Genomic DNA, 22,217 nt, shown 5'->3' with positions numbered 1-22,217 from the left:
TCTGGTGTAATACTGTTTGACAGCCAGGCTGTTCAGACTAATCGAAATTTGATAAAATTTGATAAGACTGAAGCCTGAAGGTGATGCTCGATGCTTTATGAAACTGCCGTTGGTTGTCTTAACAAAACACTGATGAGAAGCCTGCAGCTTATTGGATAACCAGGTCAATACACCCTCAGTGGAAAAAACAGAGCATCATAAAGAAATGACCAAGTTTACTACAGGAAAATAAAGGATCCATCATGAAGAAGCCTTTACGATAAAAAAAAAAAACAACCCAACAACACTTACTTTATACATCAAACACATAAAAAGGAGTGAAAGCTAGAAAACAAACACTCCACTATGTGCTACGTTTATGTGCAGCAGTTCAGTAAAAATGTCAAGTAAGAACGAGGCCCAACCAAAGATGCTCACCTGCTCTGCGAGCTTCGAAGCAGGCTTGACCCATCTCATCCTTCAGCTCCTGGTTCTCTGCGGCGATGGCCTCCCCGACTGCTACAAAACGCCCCACTGCTACACTCACCGCCTGGCCCACCCTGTGTATAGCTGCCAGGGTGCGCTCTGACTTCTTTGGCTTGTCTTTGTGGTTGATCAGAGTGGTGATCTGCAGGAACGAGTGGAGAAAGGAAAAAACAGGAAAGCAGGACAGCCTTGTTAGAAAACAGATTCGGCTGTAATTCTCGTGCTTTTGTTTAAAAAACAGTGAGGAGGGGGTGAGTCTTTGAGCAACGGGCCAGTTTTTGAGGCTGTAATATAGTTTATCCTATAGCATACACCATCTTCTATAAACAATATATAGCATCTGCCATATGTGTCTGTGGGACATGCACCCAGTACGATAGAAGACCAGTTACAAACACCAGTTTGCTCATGTTTACGCACATCTTCTGTGACCTATACACAGAAACGCGTGCACAGAGACAAGTCAGGTGGGCCCTTTAGTGGTAATTGAGAATATTAATAATAAATGAGCTGGACCAATTAGCATCCATTATTTATTGATCGCTTCTATTCTCTCCAGTTGTTACTATCATCATCACTTTGAGTATGTGGCTACGAATGAGGGGCACGTGTGTGTGCCAAACCATTTGGGTCAGGAAATGGTGGGTGGTGATTTTAATTGGTCTATGGCTGTAGGTGGTCCAAGTAGGGGTGGGGGGGCTTTTGTGGTAAAGTCTTTGAGGGGCTGCAGAACCTATGCTGCCTCTGCTGAGTTCAGATGGCTGAACAAACAGCATCCTGACACAGGAATGTTACGCAGCAGGTTGTGGATTTTCCTCTGCCAAAAGATTCTGAATGAGACCCTTTGAAATGTGACCTGATAGATTTAAACGACTGTAACACATTTAAATATCAGATGTCTTGAAAAGCTGTTTCTTTTAATAAAAAGAAATTTAAAAAAAAACATAAAAAAACCCCACAAGTGTGTCATCAGGAAAACTGTTACTTTCTTACTCGTACATTTGTAATGTAAGGTGTGAAATGCATTCGGCGTGACTGTCAACGACCAGCGCCATCTCATTCTGTGCAGATTTTCCAACATTCAGTTCATCTTTTTTTTGTGTACATTGCAAATCATTTTAAAATATGTTTCATGCAGCTTTTTCTGCACAAAACACATATCTAGAACGTTCATAACCTAAACCATTGAAAAAAAATACTTATGTACTTCACAAATTTACAAATATTTATCTGCATGACAAAGAAACTATACATTTCTGTGCAAGACTTATACAGAAAAACTCAGCCTTACTGTAAAATCTAAGTATCTGTGTAGATTAAACTGTGCTTTGGCAGTCCATTTCAATGGAGTGGGACAATGGAGCCCTTTCTCTTGAAGAGACACTCTTTGAAACATTGCGTGGAACATTTTTGCCATGTAACTTGTAATTTATTTTGCCGTCTTATTTTAAGATTTTATTGGTGTTCACTTCGGTGCTGATTCACCCAATGTCAATTTAGATTTGATTAACTTCAGCACCAGGAAGATAAAACAAAGAATTCTACAAGAAAATTGCCTGTAAAGACAATTTTAATGTTTTATTTTCGTTTGTGCACACTGTACACAACCTCTCATCATTTCCTTACAACAAAAAAATAGGACAAGGATGCATGTGTGTTTGTCCTTTTTTCCCCCTTTGAGTGCTGTTTACTGTTCAGTGATTTGTGTTACTTTGACCCTTTTGCACTCCAACACATTTGGGGGTTATCCTTTCATTTTAGTGTCCTCTGTGGGTTACACAAAGGTAGAAGCCGAGGTAGAACATGTCCGGTATTTCATTCAGGCTTAGTGTTTCTCAGACCCTCATGATGACTTGGAAGTCTTTTGTTTGCTCGTAGAAAATACTAAAAATATATTTTACTTGAAGACGAAGTACCTTGATAATAATTATCACGATTACATTTCCACCACATAATCTTAAGCAAGGATTTTCTTCTACCTGCCCCACCGCAGGGTGGGCAGTCAGCAGCTTGAAGCGCTCCTTTGTAAACCTACAACCAGCTTTATGAGCCAAACAGCACATCCAACAAGGCCACAAAGTTGAGTAGTTAGTTTAAGCACCACAATATACAAGCAAAACACACACCACCTGGATTTGTTCAACAGAGTTATACTGGAAGGTATAAAAGGTGGTTTCTTGTCCCTCCATTGTAATGATAATAACTTATATCAACAGAAAGAGCAGATGACATAAATTTGCAGTTCTGACAATGTCAAAAATTTAGACGTAAACATTCACCAGACACTTAATTAGCTACACTGGCTCAATAATGCAAATCTAATCAGCCAATCTCAAGGCAGCAACTTGTATTTAGGCAGGTAGACATGGTAAGAAAGCAACACTGACTCAAATAACTACTCATTACAACCAAGGCAGAGGACCTCTGAATGTACAGCATGTCAAACTTTGAAGCAGATGGGCTACAGCAGCTGGAGATTGAGACTACAATTCACACAGCCCAAAACTGGATATTAGAGGATTGAAAAAATGTTGTCTGGTCTGATGAATCTCAACATTCAAATGGAAAAGTGAGAATTTTGGCATAAACAACATGAAAGCATGAATCCATCCTGTCTTGTATCAACGGTTCAGGCTGATACAAGCGTAATGGTGCGGATCACATTTTCTTGGCACACTTTGGCACCCTTGGAACCAGCTGAACATTGTTTGGGCATCAGACCCTACCTGAGTATTGTGCTGAACATGTCCATCTCTTTATAATCACAGTGTGCCCACCTTCTGATGGTTGCTTCCAGCAGGATAATACTGCATCTCAATCCAAAAGATCATCTTTGAGATTTTGTTGGAACAGGAGATTCATATCATGGATGTGCAACCGATGAATCTGCAGCAACTGTGTGATGCTATCACCTATATACACACGGGCCAAAATCTCTGAGGACTGCTTCCACTACCTTGTTGAAGCTATACAATAAGGAATTAAAGCAGTTCTGAAGGGTCCAACCCAGTACTAATAAAGTGGTCTCTGAATATATATACACTATTGGTTTCACATGATAAGCTGTACTGGCAGCTACAAGGCTGAAATAAATCATCTGTGCCTTGATTCTCTGTTGTTTTTCTCTACACGTACCCCTCTTTCACTTGTCACAATTTTTCCCCTCATTCTCCATCCGATGACACACTATTGTTTTCAAGCAAGATCATGACCCTAAAGCGCTCTTAAAGCCCTTCTTTTAGTCTGTCACTCGTCACTTTATATATTGCCTTAGTACAAGAGGCTCTCTTCCTGCAAGCCTAGTGTTTTTCACTGAGTCATCCACACAGAGTGGGATACTCCTAACGAAAAAAAACAGTGCCGTCTGGCTGGACATTATGCAGCCTATCAGAAGATATTAGATCACTGTGACACATGATTCACATCTACGTCATAAAGAGACTGTTGTTCAATATTAAGTGGAGTTCATGTTATACAACAGACCTAATTGTTGCTTTTGTGATGTAAAATGCATTTCTGATGACTGAAGCGTTTCACTCAGCAGGGTGCATGCATGTCTGCACAACACGGTGCGCATGCTTTTCCTAAAAGACTTGTACAAGGAAAGGGACGTGAACACACACGGCACGAATCCAAAAACAAGCTTCCAATCACAGCGAGAGCACAATGGAGGGAGCTAGACTTTCAAGTGAGAGGAGAGGAAGAGAAAGTGACGGAGGGAAACTGTGTGAAACAGACAGAGTGAAACAAAAAGAAGGTTAAAAGTGACACAGAAAGACACCTCCAGTACAGCTTCCTGTGTTAACAAAAAAGCTGCAGCTGAGGTTGAAAGAGTCGAACAAATTTAACACGGCGGGTCTCTGAGAAACAAATAGAGACGAAAAGATCTCAGCGAATCACAAAGGGAGAGTTGGATTTCCTCCATTAGGGATTACTAGGTGGGTACGTTTACTGGGCTGTGCAAACAGGAACAGAGCAGGGTGGAGAAAGCATAATATTGATACAGTGCCATCGCAGAAGAGAGGCCTCTGTGTTTGTGTGTCAGAGGAACTTGACACAAACACAGAGGGAGGAGAGTTCATGTTCATTTTACATTTATTTTTAAAAAAGATTAAATTTTCAGGTTTTTGAAAAAACTAAATGGCATTTTTTTAGGTGTTTTAACTTATAGCTACTGGAAATCCAGTGGATACTTTTGCATCCCAAATCTCACCTTCATATGACTTTATATTTAGGCCCATTTATAGAAATTACCTCTAGACCTGAGCAATACTTTCTGATGTCTTGATTTGAAGAATTAAAACTATTTTGAGGTCAAAGGTTATGATTTGACTGTATTTTACACACCTGAATACTCTCTTACAATTTCAGCCTTCTTCACTTCACTCCTCTGACACACACGCACGCACGCTGTGTCTGAATGCCAATGAGCACTGAACCAAGCAGCATCGGGCCCAAAGCCTCCAAACCCCACTGAAGATTTACATAGTATGAAATCCAATGAATGAGCACAAACGTTGCTCTAGATCAGGGGTGCCCAATCCCGGTCCTCGAGAGCTACCGTCCTGCAGCTTTTAGATGCATCCCTACTCCAACACAGCTGAATCAAATGGTTTGATTACCTCTTCAGCATGCCATCGTGTTTGGCAAAGGCCTGATAACAAGCCATTCATTTGATTCAGCTGTGTTGGAGTAGGGATGCATCTAAAAGCTGCAGGATAGTAGCTCTCGAGGACTGGGATTGGGCAGCCCTGCTCTAGATGAAAAAGTCAAAAACCCTGACAGATCTGTTTATGGACGGGGATAACTGAATACCTCTGCAACCTAAAAAAACAAAATTAAAAAACCGCACATCCTCCCTCCTGTAATAGTTGAGTCCTTGCGCTTTACTGACGTGAATACTGAAGGCTTTGCTGTGGGGGAAAAACAGCTTAATCTTCCATGTGACTTGATGAATGCGTGGAGCCAGGCTGCAATGCACATGTTGCTATTTGAAGTGGTCCATTTACCCTTGGTACTCTCTTACATACAGTGTGTACAGTACACACAGAGTTCTGTATACACGTTTTCCCCTCTCACAATAACACTGGTTCGCAACCAGTTAATTCCAAACCATTTACCTCTCTTCTCTTGTGAATAATTACGATAGCAATTACAAGGTCATAAAAGAAATGATAACAGCATACACTTAGCAACACAATACACAGAGTCCACCCACTGGTAAGCAGGAAATCTAGACTAACACCTCAAGGACACAGTGACTGACTATAAATCAGAGGGTAACAAAAGCTGGGAACATTTGCGGCTGCTTCCCGTGGCTACTGACTGAATGGCAGTACTAGGTGAAAGTTTGGCATTATCTGAGTCATTCTTTTCTTTTTCTCTGCCTGTTTTTTTTCTGTTCTCATTTAGATGTATGAACGTCTAGATAAATGGGTGTTGCTGTGGAGGAGAAATCGAATTTACTCAAAACAGATCAATTCAGAGCCTCTTCTCCGATGGCAAATTTGCATCAATCTTGTCATTTAATAAAAGCAAAGGCAGCAAGATAAACGTGAGTATGAACAAGCTGATCCTACAGCCCTGATGGGGCCCTATTAAACACACATTGTTGACATTTATTACAATAATTGCTTGCTCGGCAAGTGTTGTGTTGGTCTCCTTATTCATCTAATTTATATCTGTGCTTCTAAGCTTCACTTTCCCTCCCGATAAAGGGAATTTATCTGAAGCAAAGAGACTTTTTTCTAGAGTTTAGACAGAAATAGCTACAAATCCAGCTAATGGAACTATGTGGGGGGAAAAAATACCCATCCATGTGTGGTGACAGCAGAGCTCTTTTCCCCTTTTTTGCCCCCGTAAGCATTTGCATGCATATTTGCAGATACAGGTATTTGATTTGCTGGAGAACTGCTGCATGTTTTTTTCCTCCCTTTTTGGGTACAAAAGAAGGAGGTGACAGCTCGTGAAAAGAGAAGCGGATGAGGTGGAAAGAACTAAAAAGAGAGTTTTGACATCTTGGTCATATTTACCTGCTGAATGGATGAAAATGAGTTTTGTTGTGCTTTTTCCTTTAATCTTTTTGTGTTTGTCCTTGTTGATATGTAAAGAAAAAAATACGTTCCATCTGTTAAAACTTTGGCAGCCGTCTGTTTGTGTGCGCCTAAGATTGTATCTCTCATTAAATAGACTCTACAGCCTATGGATCACTGTGAAATGGGAAAAAGAACACTTCCAGATCTCATTTCAGCCTATTACAGCACAAAGGAATCATTGTTGCGAGGAGTACTGCACCCAAAAGGACGCCATAAGTGTTTGTGTTTTCCACTATTTTTGTTTCCCCCCCTGCTTTCCCCGTCTTTGAATATGAGCAGTGGTACCCTTGAAAAATCCAAGTTTCAGTTTGGTCTTTATTGATGCAAGGAGAGACGGGCTGGTTGTTCACCCAGGACAGCGAGAGAGAGGAAGAGAAGGAAGAAAAACACATAAGAGGAAAGGGATGAAAGTCGCAGTGAACATGCGCTTTAATGGGTGAGCAATTCCTTCCAAATTGGCCGCAAGCAGACAGGAGTTCGATGCTGCGCTGGTTGACTGCCAGACTCTAATATATGAAGAGATGAAAAGAGAGACAAGGGAGTTGGAAGTAGCGCGAACGCAGATAGATGAGGAGAGGTGAAGGGAAGAAAAGAATAAAGTCAAGGACATGTCACATCTACATCGCTCTTTACCTCGTCTTTATTTCTTCCTCAATGAATACCTACAGTCATCCTCTGTTTCACACTTCCTTCCTCTGTGACTTTAGAAGTCTTCCGTCTCCCCTTCTACCTCCATCCCTCTCTTCTTTACACTCCTTCTGTGTGCAGCAAGTGATTTTAGTCTGTCCCTAGAGCTGCACTGCTGCAGTACATACAGTACAGTAACAGCTTGCAGTGCTTAAGCTGCATCCTTAAGGGTACACCGTACATGTGCATAACTGCACCATCCTACTCTTACTCTGCATTAACACATTACTTAGACAGCATATGCACATTCATCCCTTGTGATTTCAATGTACAAGTGATTAAACTAAGCACACACACACGCACACTGACTGGGAAAGTGGCCCATATGGATATGGACAGTGTTCAGGACAGCACCGGTCATTACTAAACACAAACACTGCTAAACAATGGCCAGTGGCCAGTTAACAGGAATATTCTGCATTAACGCGTCATGCCCACGTCTAACAAAGATATAAAAACACTAAATTTAATCCCTTACAGCTGCCTACAAATACAACAGTAAGCGCTACAGAGTCAGCTAATGCAGCAAAATTCACCTTTCGCACCAGAAGTTTTTGTGGTGGACTTTGTTAAATTACAACCACAAGGCTGCAGTTCAATTTAGCATTAAAGCCGAGCTAAACCACATCCATATGTAGTCTCGACTAGTCATGCATTCTTTGGGAATTAGACCGCATATGCAGAGCTATTTTCATTTAGCACACTCACACACACACACCTGCAGGAACCATCACACCTACTGTACCACAAGTCTGTCTGTGCTATATAACACCCTGAGGAGTGTAAATTTTAATCTTTATGCTGTTTTTAAAGCCTTATTTTGGCACCATGCCCAAACCACTTGTACTGTAAGGAAAAGTAACAGAAGCGAGGAAGAACACTGCAGCTTAAAGAAGTTAATAAGCCCTCGAATCGAGGCTGGAATATCCATCTGTCTCTCCGTCCATGGTTATTTGGTAGAGATGCATACTATATACCTGTCACTTACAGATATGCATTATTACTCTTTATAACATGTAAGTGCGTAGGGGAAGATCAGCTACAGAAACAGAGGAGAACAAAGTGACAGAAAAAGTAGGTCTTATCAGCACACACAGCTGTGCTTGCTGTAATGAACTTGCAGAGGCCACGCAGAAAGCTACAGGTTTATGACCTTGGAAATCTTTTTCGGAGACCAACTTCAGATCACTTCGATTTGGTGGCCCCATTAAAAGCTCCCGAAGCCCGAGACGGCAGCCTTCAGACCAGAACCTCAGTTTATGCCCGCTGATGCCTCCCTTGTCACAAAATGTACTTCACGGGCCGAAAGCACAAGACTGTGAGCGTGACTGTGTCTAGAGGGATCCCTACACTCCATCGATGTGGGAGCACAGGGATTCCCAGATGGCACTGAGCTCACAGAGGAACACGATTACAACAACAGGAAAAGATGAGATTTTCTGAAACAGACTGTGTTAAAACCGGCCTCTGAAGTGAGCCAAACAGAATACCAAAACATCTGGTAAAATTTCAATTCCCTCACGAATGACAAATGTAAGCCATAAAATGTCATACTAAAGATATAATAATTACAGTACAATTTTATAGAGTCAGTAAATGTTGGTAAATGTTGGTATTGGATTGCTGCCCATAGTATTTATCAAGATTTTTTACACCTGGCGCCTCGGGTCATTTTGACGGAACAGTTCAAAATTTTGTAAAATAACTGCATCTTCCTGAACTTTTGTACTTGTACTGTTATGTTGGCAAGAAACCAGAAAAGGCCGAAGGGAAGTTGCTGGTTCTAGCAAAAGAACCGATTCTCACCTCCACAAATTGTCCTCAAAAGGTTCCAGTATCTAGATTTTTGTTATTTTCGGACAAAGCCAATGTAGCTGGTTCCCTTGCTTCCAGTGTTTATACTGAACTGAGCTGACAACCTGTCAAACTGGCTTTGAATTGAGCATTCCCTGTTGTGGTGAATACCAGGGCTCCCTCAGTGTATTTTTATATAATTCTGTTATTATTGCTCAAGCGAGCTTTAATAAGCTGGGTTTTTTTGTTTTACACAGTCGTGTTTTCTTGTTTGTCAGTCGAAATTGTTAAATCTGTAACTCACTGTGTTACTTTCCTTTGTTTGATTAAAGTCTAGACGCGAGTGACGAAGGTCACGAGTCAGAAGACGAGAACATGGCATGAACCGTAGCCCACTCGCTCATGTATGCCAACAGAGATGAAGCTGATGAGACAGACAAGCATGCGGGGACACTGATGGAGGTAGACAGGGAGAAGTGGGGGCGTAATGAGGCTTGCAGATGCAGAGGCAGGCAAACAGAAAGAAGGGCTCTTTGACAGTAAAGACAACCTGAACAGAATACAGTGTAGCAGTTGAATGAGGTTGGATTTTCATCAGACTGTACCCCATCTGAGTTGTATGAGAAAAGGGCACTCTTTGGCCTTCAAGCTCTCGCTTAGCAATGAGAGGTGACATTTGAATATGTGGACAGACAGATTGAATCCACAGCAAACATCAGCGAGAAAGGTTATCGCTGATGAATAAAAACTAGCTGCATCCCACTGCGTTTAAGCAGCTGCTCAAGAAGGACAATAGAGTATCATGTCTGCAAAGTGTGTTTGTCACAGGCTCTCTTATTTTATGGTTTTTTTGTCAGGGAAAAAAAAAGTGCTAATATATGATATATTCTTGTTACAAATCTTTTTTTAAAAAATCGTGAAAATGGTCTGGAGTTGAATTAAGAGTGCAGTTTTCATGTCATCTATAAGTTTCCATCACTGCAAAATGAATATAAACAGTTCATTGAATCCTTTTCTCATCGCACGCCGTTCAGATTTCCAGAAAAAAAAAAAAAAAAAAATTGTCTGCACATTAAAAGAAAGCAGCTGTGAAAAATAAATCTAACCTTCTCAAATCTCTTGTTTTTTGAGGTAATTCTTACCCTTTTTTGATAATTAAAGACTGGTGTGTCTTCATCATCACTGTAAAGTAGTCAGATGGCTCCATTTCAAGACTGCACAGAAGAAAAAAGCGACATTGCTGTCTAAATGGTAGTTTTAGTGGACGCAGTTTGCCAACTTGGACTCTGATGCAAAACCTATACAGTAACCAGAGTGTACGTTGCAATTTCACTGGGCTAACTTCCACTCTCCACATGATTCAGTGAGTAAAATAACTTGTGTACAAGTGTGACTGTTGAAATGGAGCCTCTGTGTGCGCTGCAAGCAACACTGGACTTATGACATGATGAAAAGGGCGGTAAATACAATGGTGCTTAAAACACATCCCTTTCTCCTCTGACCACTGTAGCATGCTAAGGCCGCAATGTCTACATAGCGGTAGAGGATGGCAGCTACTCGAACACAAACACACGCAGCTCGCATTCAAAAGAACACAATACATCTTTTCATTCCTCTTGCTCACGTAATTCGGTGGATAGTCGGTGGGAGGGAGACGGAGAGAGAGGGAGGGAGAGAGAAATGGAGAGAGACAAAGAGAAAGTCAGCGAGTGGGGTCAACCAAGGAGAGCAGAGGGGTGATCTGAACATAGTGTAACTGTTGGGTCAAACTCACTTCGGCTGTCTCAACTGTTCACCTCCTCCCCCAGTGTACTTGGGGGATGTAGCCTAGGAATACGTGTGCTGCGGGGGTTAGCACCCCGTACAGAACGCCCCGAGGCGGCGGCTCATCTCGTTTCCTAACCTTTTCTTCCTGACTGGCGCACTCATATGTTAGGTTGCTATGTTACATTTCAAAATGTACCAAAATTGCATTTGTTTTCTAGGATAAGCATTCGTGAAGATTAACATGATGGTTGTTCTGCATTATAGCACTTTTATGTTCCAATCGGTTATCAAAAGTATTTCTTCTTCTTTTCATCCCTTCTACATAATGACACAGCAACTGTTTGCAAATGCATTAAAAAGGAGAACTGAAATATCCTATTGGCATAAGTATGCATACATTTTACTCGCTCCTTAACGGAAGCACTTTTAGCAGTGATAAAATTTGTCAATCTCTGCAGAAATTTTTTTTTCATGCTGACGACGAGTCTCTTGTTGGGGCACTCAGAGACATTGACAGACTTCTACCTACACTTTCTCCAGCGTCGTCTTAGCTGTGTGGGTAGGCTCGATGTAAAGCAAACTAATAAAACACCAAAGTCGCACAGCTTTTATATCCATGAGGCCTGATGGCTTTAACATGCAAGAGGAAACATGGTACTTTACAGGACATTTAATAACTTAATTAAAACATTTCCCTTTACTGTATGTGCGAAACATATGTGAACAGCAAAGGGGTACAAATACATTAGAAATTGAATCAGTATTCTGGCACATTGTGTTTTATAAACTAAACTTGTTTTTTTCGGAGCACAACAGCAAGCGCTTCATCAGCTTTTGTGTGTGAAAGGAACTCAGCCTTGGCTAGATTAGCTGACTCTGCAGGGAGCCCTTTGAATACAATAAAAAAAATGCAAATATGTTTAACTGGACAAAGAACTTGAAGCAATTAAACAAGGGGGTGAATCAATCAAAAATATTTTTAATGCTGACTACACAGATTTCTTTAAAACTTTTTTTTTGGCTCTGCCTCAAAAACAACCCCCAAAAACTACATTTATGATGTTCCATAAATCATCTTTTTTCAACTGTTCCCTTTAGTGGTCTCTTGGGCGGATCACCTACCTCCATCTCGCTCTCCCTCCTCCTCTGTCACACCAACCCTGTGCAAGTCCTCCTTCATTACATCCACAAATCATCTCTGAGGTTTTCCTCCTGCCTGGCAGGTCCATCTTCACCATCCTTCCTGTCCATATGTCCAGACCATCTCAGCCTTGCCTCTCTAGCTTTAACTCCAAACCTCTCAACCTGAGCTGTCTATCTGATGTTCATTCTGGTCACTCCCGATAAAATCCTTCTAAATCCTTCCCTAAAACCACGCATCATAACAGTCTCACTACACTCTAGTAAATCATCCCTTTCACTCCTGCTGCTATCCTTCTGTCATAAATCCCCCCTGACGCTTATCTCCACCTACTGTCTGTTGCTTTGGATGGTTGACCCCAGGTATTTAAACTCAGTCACCTTCAATACCTCTGCTCTTTGCATATTCATCTTTTTTTAATTTTACCTGTCTGCCTTTTTTCTCACACACACACACACACACACACTCACACACGCACGCACACGCACACAGATACATTCTGTCCTGCTTTTACTGACTTTCATTTCTCTTCTCTCCAGAGCATACCTCCAGCACTCCAGGTTGTCTTTTACCAGCTCCCTGCCCTCACTACAGATCACTATGCCGTGTGCAAACATCATAGTCCAATGAGACTCCTGCCTGACCTCATGTGTCAGCCTGTCCATCACCATTTCAAACAAGAAGCGTCTCAGAGCCGATCCCTGATGTCATACCACCCCCACCTTGAACACATCTGTCCCTTCTACCACAACACTCTTCACACCCTTTGATATTATTCTATCATGTTCCCAAAATTAAACAAAGCAAAAATGAAATGTTAGAATTAAACATCTTTGGATTCTCGTCTTATTTTGCAGCTGGTATGATTACGAAGAGCAAGTGGGTCCACATTGTATCAGTGTGACAGTTAATCAGATCTGTCTGGCCGCGAATATGCAGAGGAAAGCAGAGTAGCCGAATAGATTGCATGGCTGGCACACAGTAGACAAACCAATAAACTGAGCTCATATTTTCCAAGGGACCATTCACTGTCAAATAAACGACAAATATAATCCCACTTATTGCCTGGAATTATTGCTTGGCATCGATCCGCCGTGTTCTGCCACGGTTCAAGTGTTCAAAGCTGCTCTGAAACCTCTTAGAGACAGATTTCCAAATAGAGGGATGGAAGCATGGCCCGGGGTTTCCAGATTACATTTTTGTGATTGTTTCACATGAAGAAGCATTTATCTCTGGGGCTTTGCAGCAGACTGGCTTAGTGTTTGTGTGCCATTGTTGGGCAGTGCTTCCACACAGGAAGCAAGAAGCTCAGAGGAAAGCAGAAATGGGTGTGTGCTACCTGGTACTCCATCACTGCAGTCTAAAAATAATGGGAAATCTATCAAGTCTTAAGTGGGGCCCATTGAGTGGGCTGAGCACAGAGCTCTCCAGAGTCACTCTGAGGTTCAGGCAGTCTGTGAGTTGACAATTTTATTTTTTTCCCCCCCACAAACCAAAGCAAATCAAAGGTTATTAAACCAATGACCATTTTACACCTTTATTAAGCTGCTTAGTGCTAACGTGCTTCCTTGACATTTGAGTAGATGAACTACTTAACTAAGTAGAAAACATAGCTATGAGAGAAATGAAACCCCACCCCACCGCTCTGGTTTGTTTGTGCATGCACTGACAGTAACACATAGTCTATTGAAAGCAAAGCGCTGCTACAGTGTAATCAGTACGGCTGATATGAGGTGCAGGAAGTCTAGAGGAACCAGCAGCTGATAAGAGAGAATGATAAACCTGGGAGAGAAAACAGATGGACAGCTGTGATGAAGAGATAGAAAGGAGAATGAAGAGGATATACAGTAAATAAGGAAAAGGGTAGAGAACTAAGGCAGGAACACAAAAGATATGACCGAGAGGAGGCACGGAGCCAAAAACTCTACATTATCTGAAAACTTTCTGAGAGATATTGCTCTTTTTCCATTAAGAGCAAGTTTAGAGAATAGAGTGTATGAGGCAGTGTGTGGAGAGTGACCTCTGATTCAGTAGTCCTTGCTGGGGGGTAGACAAACAAACCATAGCTGCGGATCAATTTTTGCTCTGTTAACCACAATCCAAGGTTAACCAAGATGGGAAGGAGAGCAGAGAAGGGAATCGATCCCTTCGGTTTGTAGAGCACTAGACCATGACACAAAGTGCTGTTGTGGTTCACGACCTTGTTTTGCTTTGAAACCCTTTACAGTCGCAACACAATAATAGTATTTATTTTTTTTAATCTGCAAATTTATTGTCAGCTATTAATAATAATAACGTATACTTTATTGATCCCAGTGGGGAAATTCTTCTCTGCATTTAACCGATTCACTCAAGTGAAGCAGTGGGCAGCCACTGGGCGCCCGGGGAGCAGGAACGGTACCTTGCTCAGGGGTACCTCAGGGTAGCTGTTCAGGGGAATCAAACCACTAACCTTCCGATCATGAAGCCACCACTCTACCTACTGAGCTATCCCTGCCCCCTAATCACACAGCCTCACTGAAAAGTGAAACCCTTTATAATGATTTTAAAAAGCTACACGTTATGAAAAGACCCCTTGCGCTGGCTTTACTGCTGTGCACGTGGAGCCATTAGAATTTACTGCAGAGTTCGATTTGCACATTCTCCCTGTGTTTGCATGGGTTCACTCCAGGTACTCTGGCTTCCTCCCACAGTCCAAAGATTGCTCGGTGTCTTTCTGCAACAGCCTGCCAACATATGTAGGGTGTGGTCACGGGCTGACCCTAAACTGGATAAGTAGAAGAAAATCAACTGTTTGTATAGATAAAATAACTAGAAGTTTTAATATTTTCATATCAAAATTAAGAGCACTGAAGTTATAGCCACCAGTTAGTTAGCATAAAGTCTGGGCAATCGTTAGCATCACGCGCATAGCTGCAGCTATTCTAGGCTTGGGATTCGTGAGACTGCTGACTTTACAAAACTGTAATTTTAGATTAAAGTTCCTTACAGCTTCATTTGGACAAATTCACACCATCATATGTGCCACAGACTTGCAATTAGGACATCATCTCTCTTTACGGGTAGCGACGCTGGTTAACATTTAGCTCATTATCTTTACTAAGAGCAGTGTTTTGTTTTGTTTTTTTTGTGCATCTGAGTGTGTGCTATGTGTTGCAACTGCTGTATCAAAGACATATTGCATATAGACATAAATTAGGATTCAAAGAATAATAATAAAAACAGTGTCAATGTAGCCATTTTTCTTTGTTCTGAGTTTTTATGCCAAGCTGAAGCTTCGGATTTGCTTTTTTTGGAATAACAGGAGGCAGTTTTATCACCTACCCTCAGTTTCAAGATTGAATCGCATACTGAATGCTGCTTACATGTGAATATGATAAATTATTCAGTAACATCTGTCCTACGTGATGCAGAGTGGATTCAGGTTTTTGCAAGTGAAGTGTGAAAAATGTTTTGGGGGAGTCAAAAAAAGTCACCTACTGAAAAGCAGTATTCATAAAGAGTACAAAAAGTAATTTGCTAAAACCATCTGAGAGTTTATAGCTGAGAGAGAGACACTTTTATTATTGAGCAAAACACAATGCAGATGAAGTTCTTCTTTCAAAAGAATATTAAATAATGAAATCAAAACATATCTCCTTTCATATTTTATAAGAGTGGCTCCGGCCTGAATGGTGCTAAAGTATTTTTTTCTCAGCATCATAATGCTGGCACACCTGTAACAGACTACCACTTACAAATAGTATAACAAATATATTTTGGATGAATTTAAAAAAGAGAGAAAAAAAGCTTAGATTTTCCTACTTACATCAAAAAGATGGCCAAAAGCCTCATCTACTGAAAGCTTCTAGGAGGCATATCCTAGTCTCAGAGTGTAAACCATGCCGTGTCAGCTTCTAACCAACTCAAAACAGACAGAAAGAATAGCGGACAATGACGCTAATTACTTGGATCTAACTGTTTTTACATGGATCAAGCTGTTATCAAAGTAAAACCAAGACAGCCAGCCTGGCAGCACAGATATCTTTGATCTAAGCACGTTTTTGCAAAACATCCAAGATGCAATATCAAAGACATCTCTGGCTCAGGCAGCGAGGCAATGCAGATGAGATCCCACCCATTTGGAAACGTACACCATATGCAGCTAGAGATTTCTCCAGGCTACACTGAGCTCTTTGTTCCATTGAAGACCGAGGAGTTTCATAGTGACGTCCACCCCATGGCCCCAAACCCCCTCCCTACCCCACCCCAAGAAAGCCTCACCAGAGTACAGCAGTTATTTAATCTGGCAAGTCAATGTCACAAAGACGGCAAAACACTGAAGAAAAAAAAACCATCGAGACATCACTCATGATATCTAAATGTGAAGTCTTCAATCTCTTTTCACATCCAGAAGCAGGTTAGAAATTCCAGACGGTGTTGCTCAGAAGCCTTTGCTTAGACACTAAGTCTTGTTTTGTTTCGTAACATTCATTTTGGGCAAGTCATTGCATATCAAGGAGTAGTAAAAAATATATATATATATATATACCATTTTAGTGGATGTCTTCATTTGCAGACATGGTCCGTTGTTGGTGTGCATAAACAGACCAAAATTTCCAACTGATAAATAACTTAAACCTGCAGTCTAAAAGCTGTCTGGTATTCTGTAGCGGGTATAACAGCAGAGAAGTGGCACAAAGTCAAACATGGAAACAATTTTCTTCCTAGAAGTTAAATATTTTAGTCAATTTCACCCTACATACACCTTCAAAAGAAACATGGGGTGTAGAAATTCAAATGGACTGTGGCAAATCGTTTTCTTTGAAACCTCTGAACCCATAAAAAAAAGAAAAAAAGAAAAACCAAACACAACGTGGCCCTAAGCACTGTATCTGCTTTGTCCTTGCATCTGACTTCCCTCTAAGATTTATCTTTGTTGTTGAAACATTTGAAAGCACATGAAAAAGGCAAACTCCAGCTCCTGATGAGTCTTTTATCGTAGTCCTCATTCTGCCCTTTAATTATCTCAATCAAGACCTCCTGAGCCACCACTAAAGATTGATGAGTATCTTGTGTACAAGGAAAATAAAAGTTGGAATAATAACCGTAAGCAACCTGCTAGAAATACATCTCCAGATCCATCATCAAGCAACATCTATTTAGATGAAACCACGAGTATAACCCAAAACAATCAGGGGTATTAAAGCTTATATTCTCACATCATCACAAGCTCGCAAACCAACATCCTGCGAGTAAAACAAAGACAGGAGAGTTTGCTTAGAAGTGTTGACTTATTTTTTAGCCTGGAACATTGCAGCTAATATTTGTCTTTGGGTGATTTTCTTGAATGCGGTGTTGCATGACGACGACTGCCCCCCTACGAAACCCGAAGTTATGAACAATACAACCAAAACACATGAAAGTCACCCCCCTCAGGTTGTCCTCATGCTGAGCCATGTTTAATGACTGGGTAATTGTATAAAATCCTCAACAGGAAAATCCGAACTGCTTGCCAACTTGGCCTGGAAAACATTCCATCAGTCATCATAATTGGTAATTACAAGTAATTACAAGTAATGGACAACTAATACAAGTAGTAGTGTGCAGTGAAAAGTGTGTGAAAGCGGCCTAACCAGGCTCTGTGACGGCCTCACTCAGCAACAGCATGTTCTGCAGGAGCAGGGGAAGCTGACCAAATGCACCTGTCAGAAACACTGGTCTGTTCCGAAACTAATCACGGCTTGTTTTTTGGTGAATGAAAAAGCAAAGTGACAAAGAAAAATGTGCTTCATTTCTCAGCTGCCTATTGAAGGTCAAATCTGATGAAAACCACCAAAATGATTTCCACAAGCTACCTCTGGGAATTCTGGGCTACTGCGTTTTTTGGAGGGGGGGGGAGGGTTTGGGTCAACTTCTTACAAAATGAAAGGAAGCATTTAGAAATGCGAGTTGTCAGGTGTAGACAAAAGCCAACGCAGCTACAAACTAGCCCCAGAGCAAGAGACATTCTCGAACAGACGGAGATAAATTCCTAAGAATGTTGTCTTGAAGGTTTGACATGTGAGAAGAAAGGGACTTTAGAAAGTGAAGTACTGCATTAATAAAGCAATGAAGTGTGTCAGACCAAACATCAGAAGCCACAACACGGAACGTTATACGCTGAGCTGGAGGATTCACCGATGAATGAAGAGGGGGGGGGGGGGGGGGGCAGACAAACACATGCATACCAGCCAGAATCAAGGTTTTTGCCCTTTGAGACTTTGACTTTTGACCTCAGTCGTGATGCCCTTTAAAGAACATGGAGGCACAATTTCAGACACCACACACACATGCACACACGCACATTGTGGGAGCTCGAAACTTGAGCCCTTAAAGGAATGCAGCCCCCCCTAACTGCAGGCTGTATAAAGGCCTGTGTTGTGCCACACACAGACTCCCTAACACATTCTCACAGGGGCTTCGGGAACGTGCTTTCACTACATGACACATACCTATGTCTTCAAGTGGTTTGAGGTCCATCGGTGCAGAATTTAAACATCAAACGACATTAACATGAACCAGTACCTGCAACCCATAGACAAGTGTTTACTGACGATGCAGTAAACACTCTTTTCTAAAATCACTAACTCTCACACTCACATTTTAATATTAGTTTTCATATCAAGAGCTCTTTTCAGTCATTCAGATAGCAGATCCAGAGAAATGCCCAGAACAACTAGAACTTTATTTATAGGAGTAGAGTGACTTTAACTTATTTATAGGTGTTGGTCCTGGGTGTATGTGTTCTTAAGTACACATGTACACACTGGGCTATGAATCCCGGCTGACTGGCCCCAGCTGTCACCCGCTGGCTCCAGTCATCTAGAAACGGTGACAAGATGAGAACATCTTCCTCATACCAAGAGCTAGGTGTCAGAGTGTTTGCCGCACACGAACTTTACCTGGCAGGCTGCCCAGGTATATTGATAGCCACCTGAGTGTATAGGGGACTTACTTTTCATGCAACTGAGATAATGCCATCTGCCATCGATGCCTCACTGTTATTCTGAAAGTTTTTGGCGCTGCTAATCAGACTGCTGTGGCGAGATTGCTGGGGTGGTCCTTGATTTCTTTTTGCTGCTTCTACGAAAGGATGTTGTTGTACGCCACTTTTATCCACTGCACCTGTTGACAGACGTTCTGCTCTAACCAGAACATTCAGAAGCTGGTTATCCATTTCATGGGCTCCTACACAGAGCCCACAGAACAAGAACTACCATCTCCAGCTGTAGTCTAAAGTTGTACCCACACTGGTAGTGGTTCAGTCGTCGTGCATTGCTGTGAAGCTGACAGCTGGTCGCTCACAGACATCCTAGCCTCCTGTTGCCTAGGTAACCTATTAATGCATTTACTATAAGGTCATTTGTCAATCAGCAGTATGGTACATTCTCATTGGCTGACTTATAACTTGAGAAAAGTTCATCTTGGGTCCCTCCCACTTTGTGCCGCCAGTGGGTATTTTTGCTCATAGTTTCATTCACTTTATACGGTCGCCACATCACTTCCAGTGTGAACGCAGCATTAGGCAATCGCACTGGAGCTCATCAAAAGGATAAAAGTCTGCTTGAGAGGCAGGGTGTAATGGAGACCAGGGGGGTATTGTTAGTGATTAATTGTTGGATTAGGAATTTAAAATAGGGTAATAAAGAAAACACATTAGTTCTTATGGAGTCTTTTATTAGGTTATTTGACATATGATTAAATTGACAGCTTTTAACTGAAAAGAGACAGTGGGACTGGCCATCCTACCTGTGTCGGAGAAGAGCCAAAGTTAGAGCTGTTTGCAGTTAATCATTTATCAATAACCTAAACATATGTGAAATGAGAACTTGTAAAGGTACTCACCTGTCCTGGTTGCTTCTTGCAGGATGTGGAGCAAAAGAGTGAAAGTGGCTCAATCACCTGTTTAAGAGCTCTTGGAGCAGACCAATGTGCCAGGTTAGGGAGTATGGTTAAAGAGGGTTTTAATTTAGATAGAAATGGGTGAAGCTTATGTTATTGGTTTGTTTATAGTATGTGTTGGAAATATGTATATGTTTGTGATGTTCTTTAATGTTATTGTATGTTTGTTTGTGTGGAGGGTTATGTTTTCATGTTGATTAGTTAACCCCCATACTTGGGCTATTCCGGATGTTCACCTGAAAAGGTAGAGTATAAAAGGAAGCCATTTGGTTTAGTTGTAGTTAGTGTTTGTGCTGTTATCATGCTCCTTCTTTAATAAAGTGCCAATCCATGGAGGTCTTTTACTCCAGTCTCACGTCATATTATTGGACAGAACCTATGACCGCCGGCCAAAACTGACACAGGGGAATGTATTGCTTTTCCATTTCATTATAGTTAGCCCATGGAAATCTGACAATTACAAACATAGCTCAATCCTGCAAGTTAAAATTATATAAACCCATTCTTGATACAAAGTCTTTTCAAAATGTCCAAGATCCTATCTCTTTACAGCTGTGCTTTCAACATTGCATTCCTTTCAGAAAACATTTCCCCTGAAGATATGTGACGCTCAGACAAAACGTGGTAAGAATAGCATCATCTTCATCCATTCTATGTCAGAGAAAGAGACGGCCAAATCTGGCTCAGCTGGTTACATGCTATTCCCATTAGTGTTCTTCAGAATGGATGCAGTCCCGAAGATTGCGTCTCATTTTACGGTAGAGAAGAAAGAGGGAAAGATCCAAAGAAATGATTGGGCTGAGCTATTCAGCTGAGGCTATACCTGCAGCCTCTAGCTAGGTTTTCAGCAAGCTGCATAATTAATGAGGTGATATAGAGCCCCTAACTCTCTGGAGAAGTTGAGATTAATAGTTAGAAAACTGAAAGGTAAGTGGAGAGTGGTGAGAAGAAAACAGGCACAAGGCTAAAGGCAGAACTAAAGACCAAAAGAGAAAGGGGTGTGACAGGAAAACGAAATCAGGAAATTGGGCAGAGCAACAGAGGAAGGGTGGAAGACATACAAACGAGGTGCTACAGCATCTTACACACTGATACTTCCTTACAGACACACCCTGAATCACCCCACAAAGTGAGGTGATCTGGCAGTCACTCAACACGACTGCTTGAGGTTGAAGTAGTCACTAAAAGTGATATCGCACGGAATTAAAAGTGGCATGCTTGCCAATTTAGCATAAAGTGAAATTTATCATTTAAGTAATCAAAAGATTAACAAAGAAACTAAAATAAAATAAAACATCAATTTTTAATCAAACAGTGCAGACATTAAGTGATGGCAAAGGTGACACGGCAACTTTGAAATTGTTCTGAATTACAGAAAATGTTTGGTATTCTATGTTCCCTGTGCCCTTCACACTGTCTTTGTTCTGTCATGTCAAACCTCATCTTTTTAAAAGAACTCATTATCGAGGGGGGGAGAAGTTCAAAGACGCTTGAAGAAAGCAATTAACACATACAAGCCAGGCTGAAGGATTCCTCGGAGGTAAAGTTAGCAATGTTGCTGATGGGGAAGGAGAGAAGAACAAACAGGAAGACTTGGACAGCTCTGGGATGAGTGTCAGAAAACCTTTATAGATAATACATGATCAAAAAGATAATTATACTTATATCCAACTAATGCTTAAAGACTGCTTCGTTTCCTAGACTTGGTTTTGTTTTTCACTTTGAGATATTTCTACATTCCTTACAATGCAAGCCAGGAGGACAGAGGTAAGAAGATCGTGACAAGGACCGGCTGATCAAGTACAGAAAGGAATAGTAACACTGACTGGTGCGATATTTTCAGTGACAGCAACCTCCACTTTCATATAAAGACGTCACCCTTACCATGAAACTATAGGATGGTGCAATGGTTTACCTGGAAACGTAGAAAGGGTTCCTGTCATAACCAGGATTTGCAGAGCTTAACCTCTAAACCCCACAGTGTGTAAAACTGTCAGGTCAATGTCATGGGCTCAAGACCAGAATGATCACAATGCTCAGCCACAGACACACAAAGAGGAAAACAACAAGAAACAAACAGCTGCCTGCCAAACAGTGGTGTGTTTACCTGCGGTTGTCCAGGCAGCAGATAATATAGATATATCATGTCATATCTCTAGCAGTACATGACAAGGCAAATAGGAGAGTGCATGCCTACAAGATTACAGTAAGAGGCCTGTCCTGTCTCACTCTTCAGTCTGCATGTCCTAACAGCATGTACAGCAACACTATATCTTACTTCTTAGTGAGCACAGTTTAAAAAACAGAGAAAGCTATTCAACCTGCATCTGTGCTATTTTAGTAAA

At 41.4% G+C, this 22,217-nt stretch overlaps 1 protein-coding gene across 1 annotated transcript in view; it reads right to left on the bottom strand.

Annotated features, from left to right (window-relative positions):
• The window catches only part of ctnnal1 (catenin (cadherin-associated protein), alpha-like 1), a 54,494-nt gene that overhangs the window by 23,720 nt on the left and 8,557 nt on the right, over positions 1–22,217 (bottom strand). The window contains exon 2 of the mRNA XM_085345740.1: positions 418–607. Coding sequence (XP_085201866.1) covers positions 418–607 — 190 coding nt within the window. The remainder of the gene's footprint in view (positions 1–417; positions 608–22,217) is intronic.

Source organism: Diplotaxodon limnothrissa, linkage group LG22, assembly GCF_057381915.1.
Source record: "Diplotaxodon limnothrissa isolate DT_005_m linkage group LG22, D_limnothrissa_male_GT1.1, whole genome shotgun sequence".
Lineage (NCBI taxonomy): Eukaryota > Metazoa > Chordata > Actinopteri > Cichliformes > Cichlidae > Diplotaxodon > Diplotaxodon limnothrissa.
The sequence above is the reverse complement of the archived record's forward strand: the minus strand, read 5'-3'. Positions and strand labels throughout refer to the sequence as shown.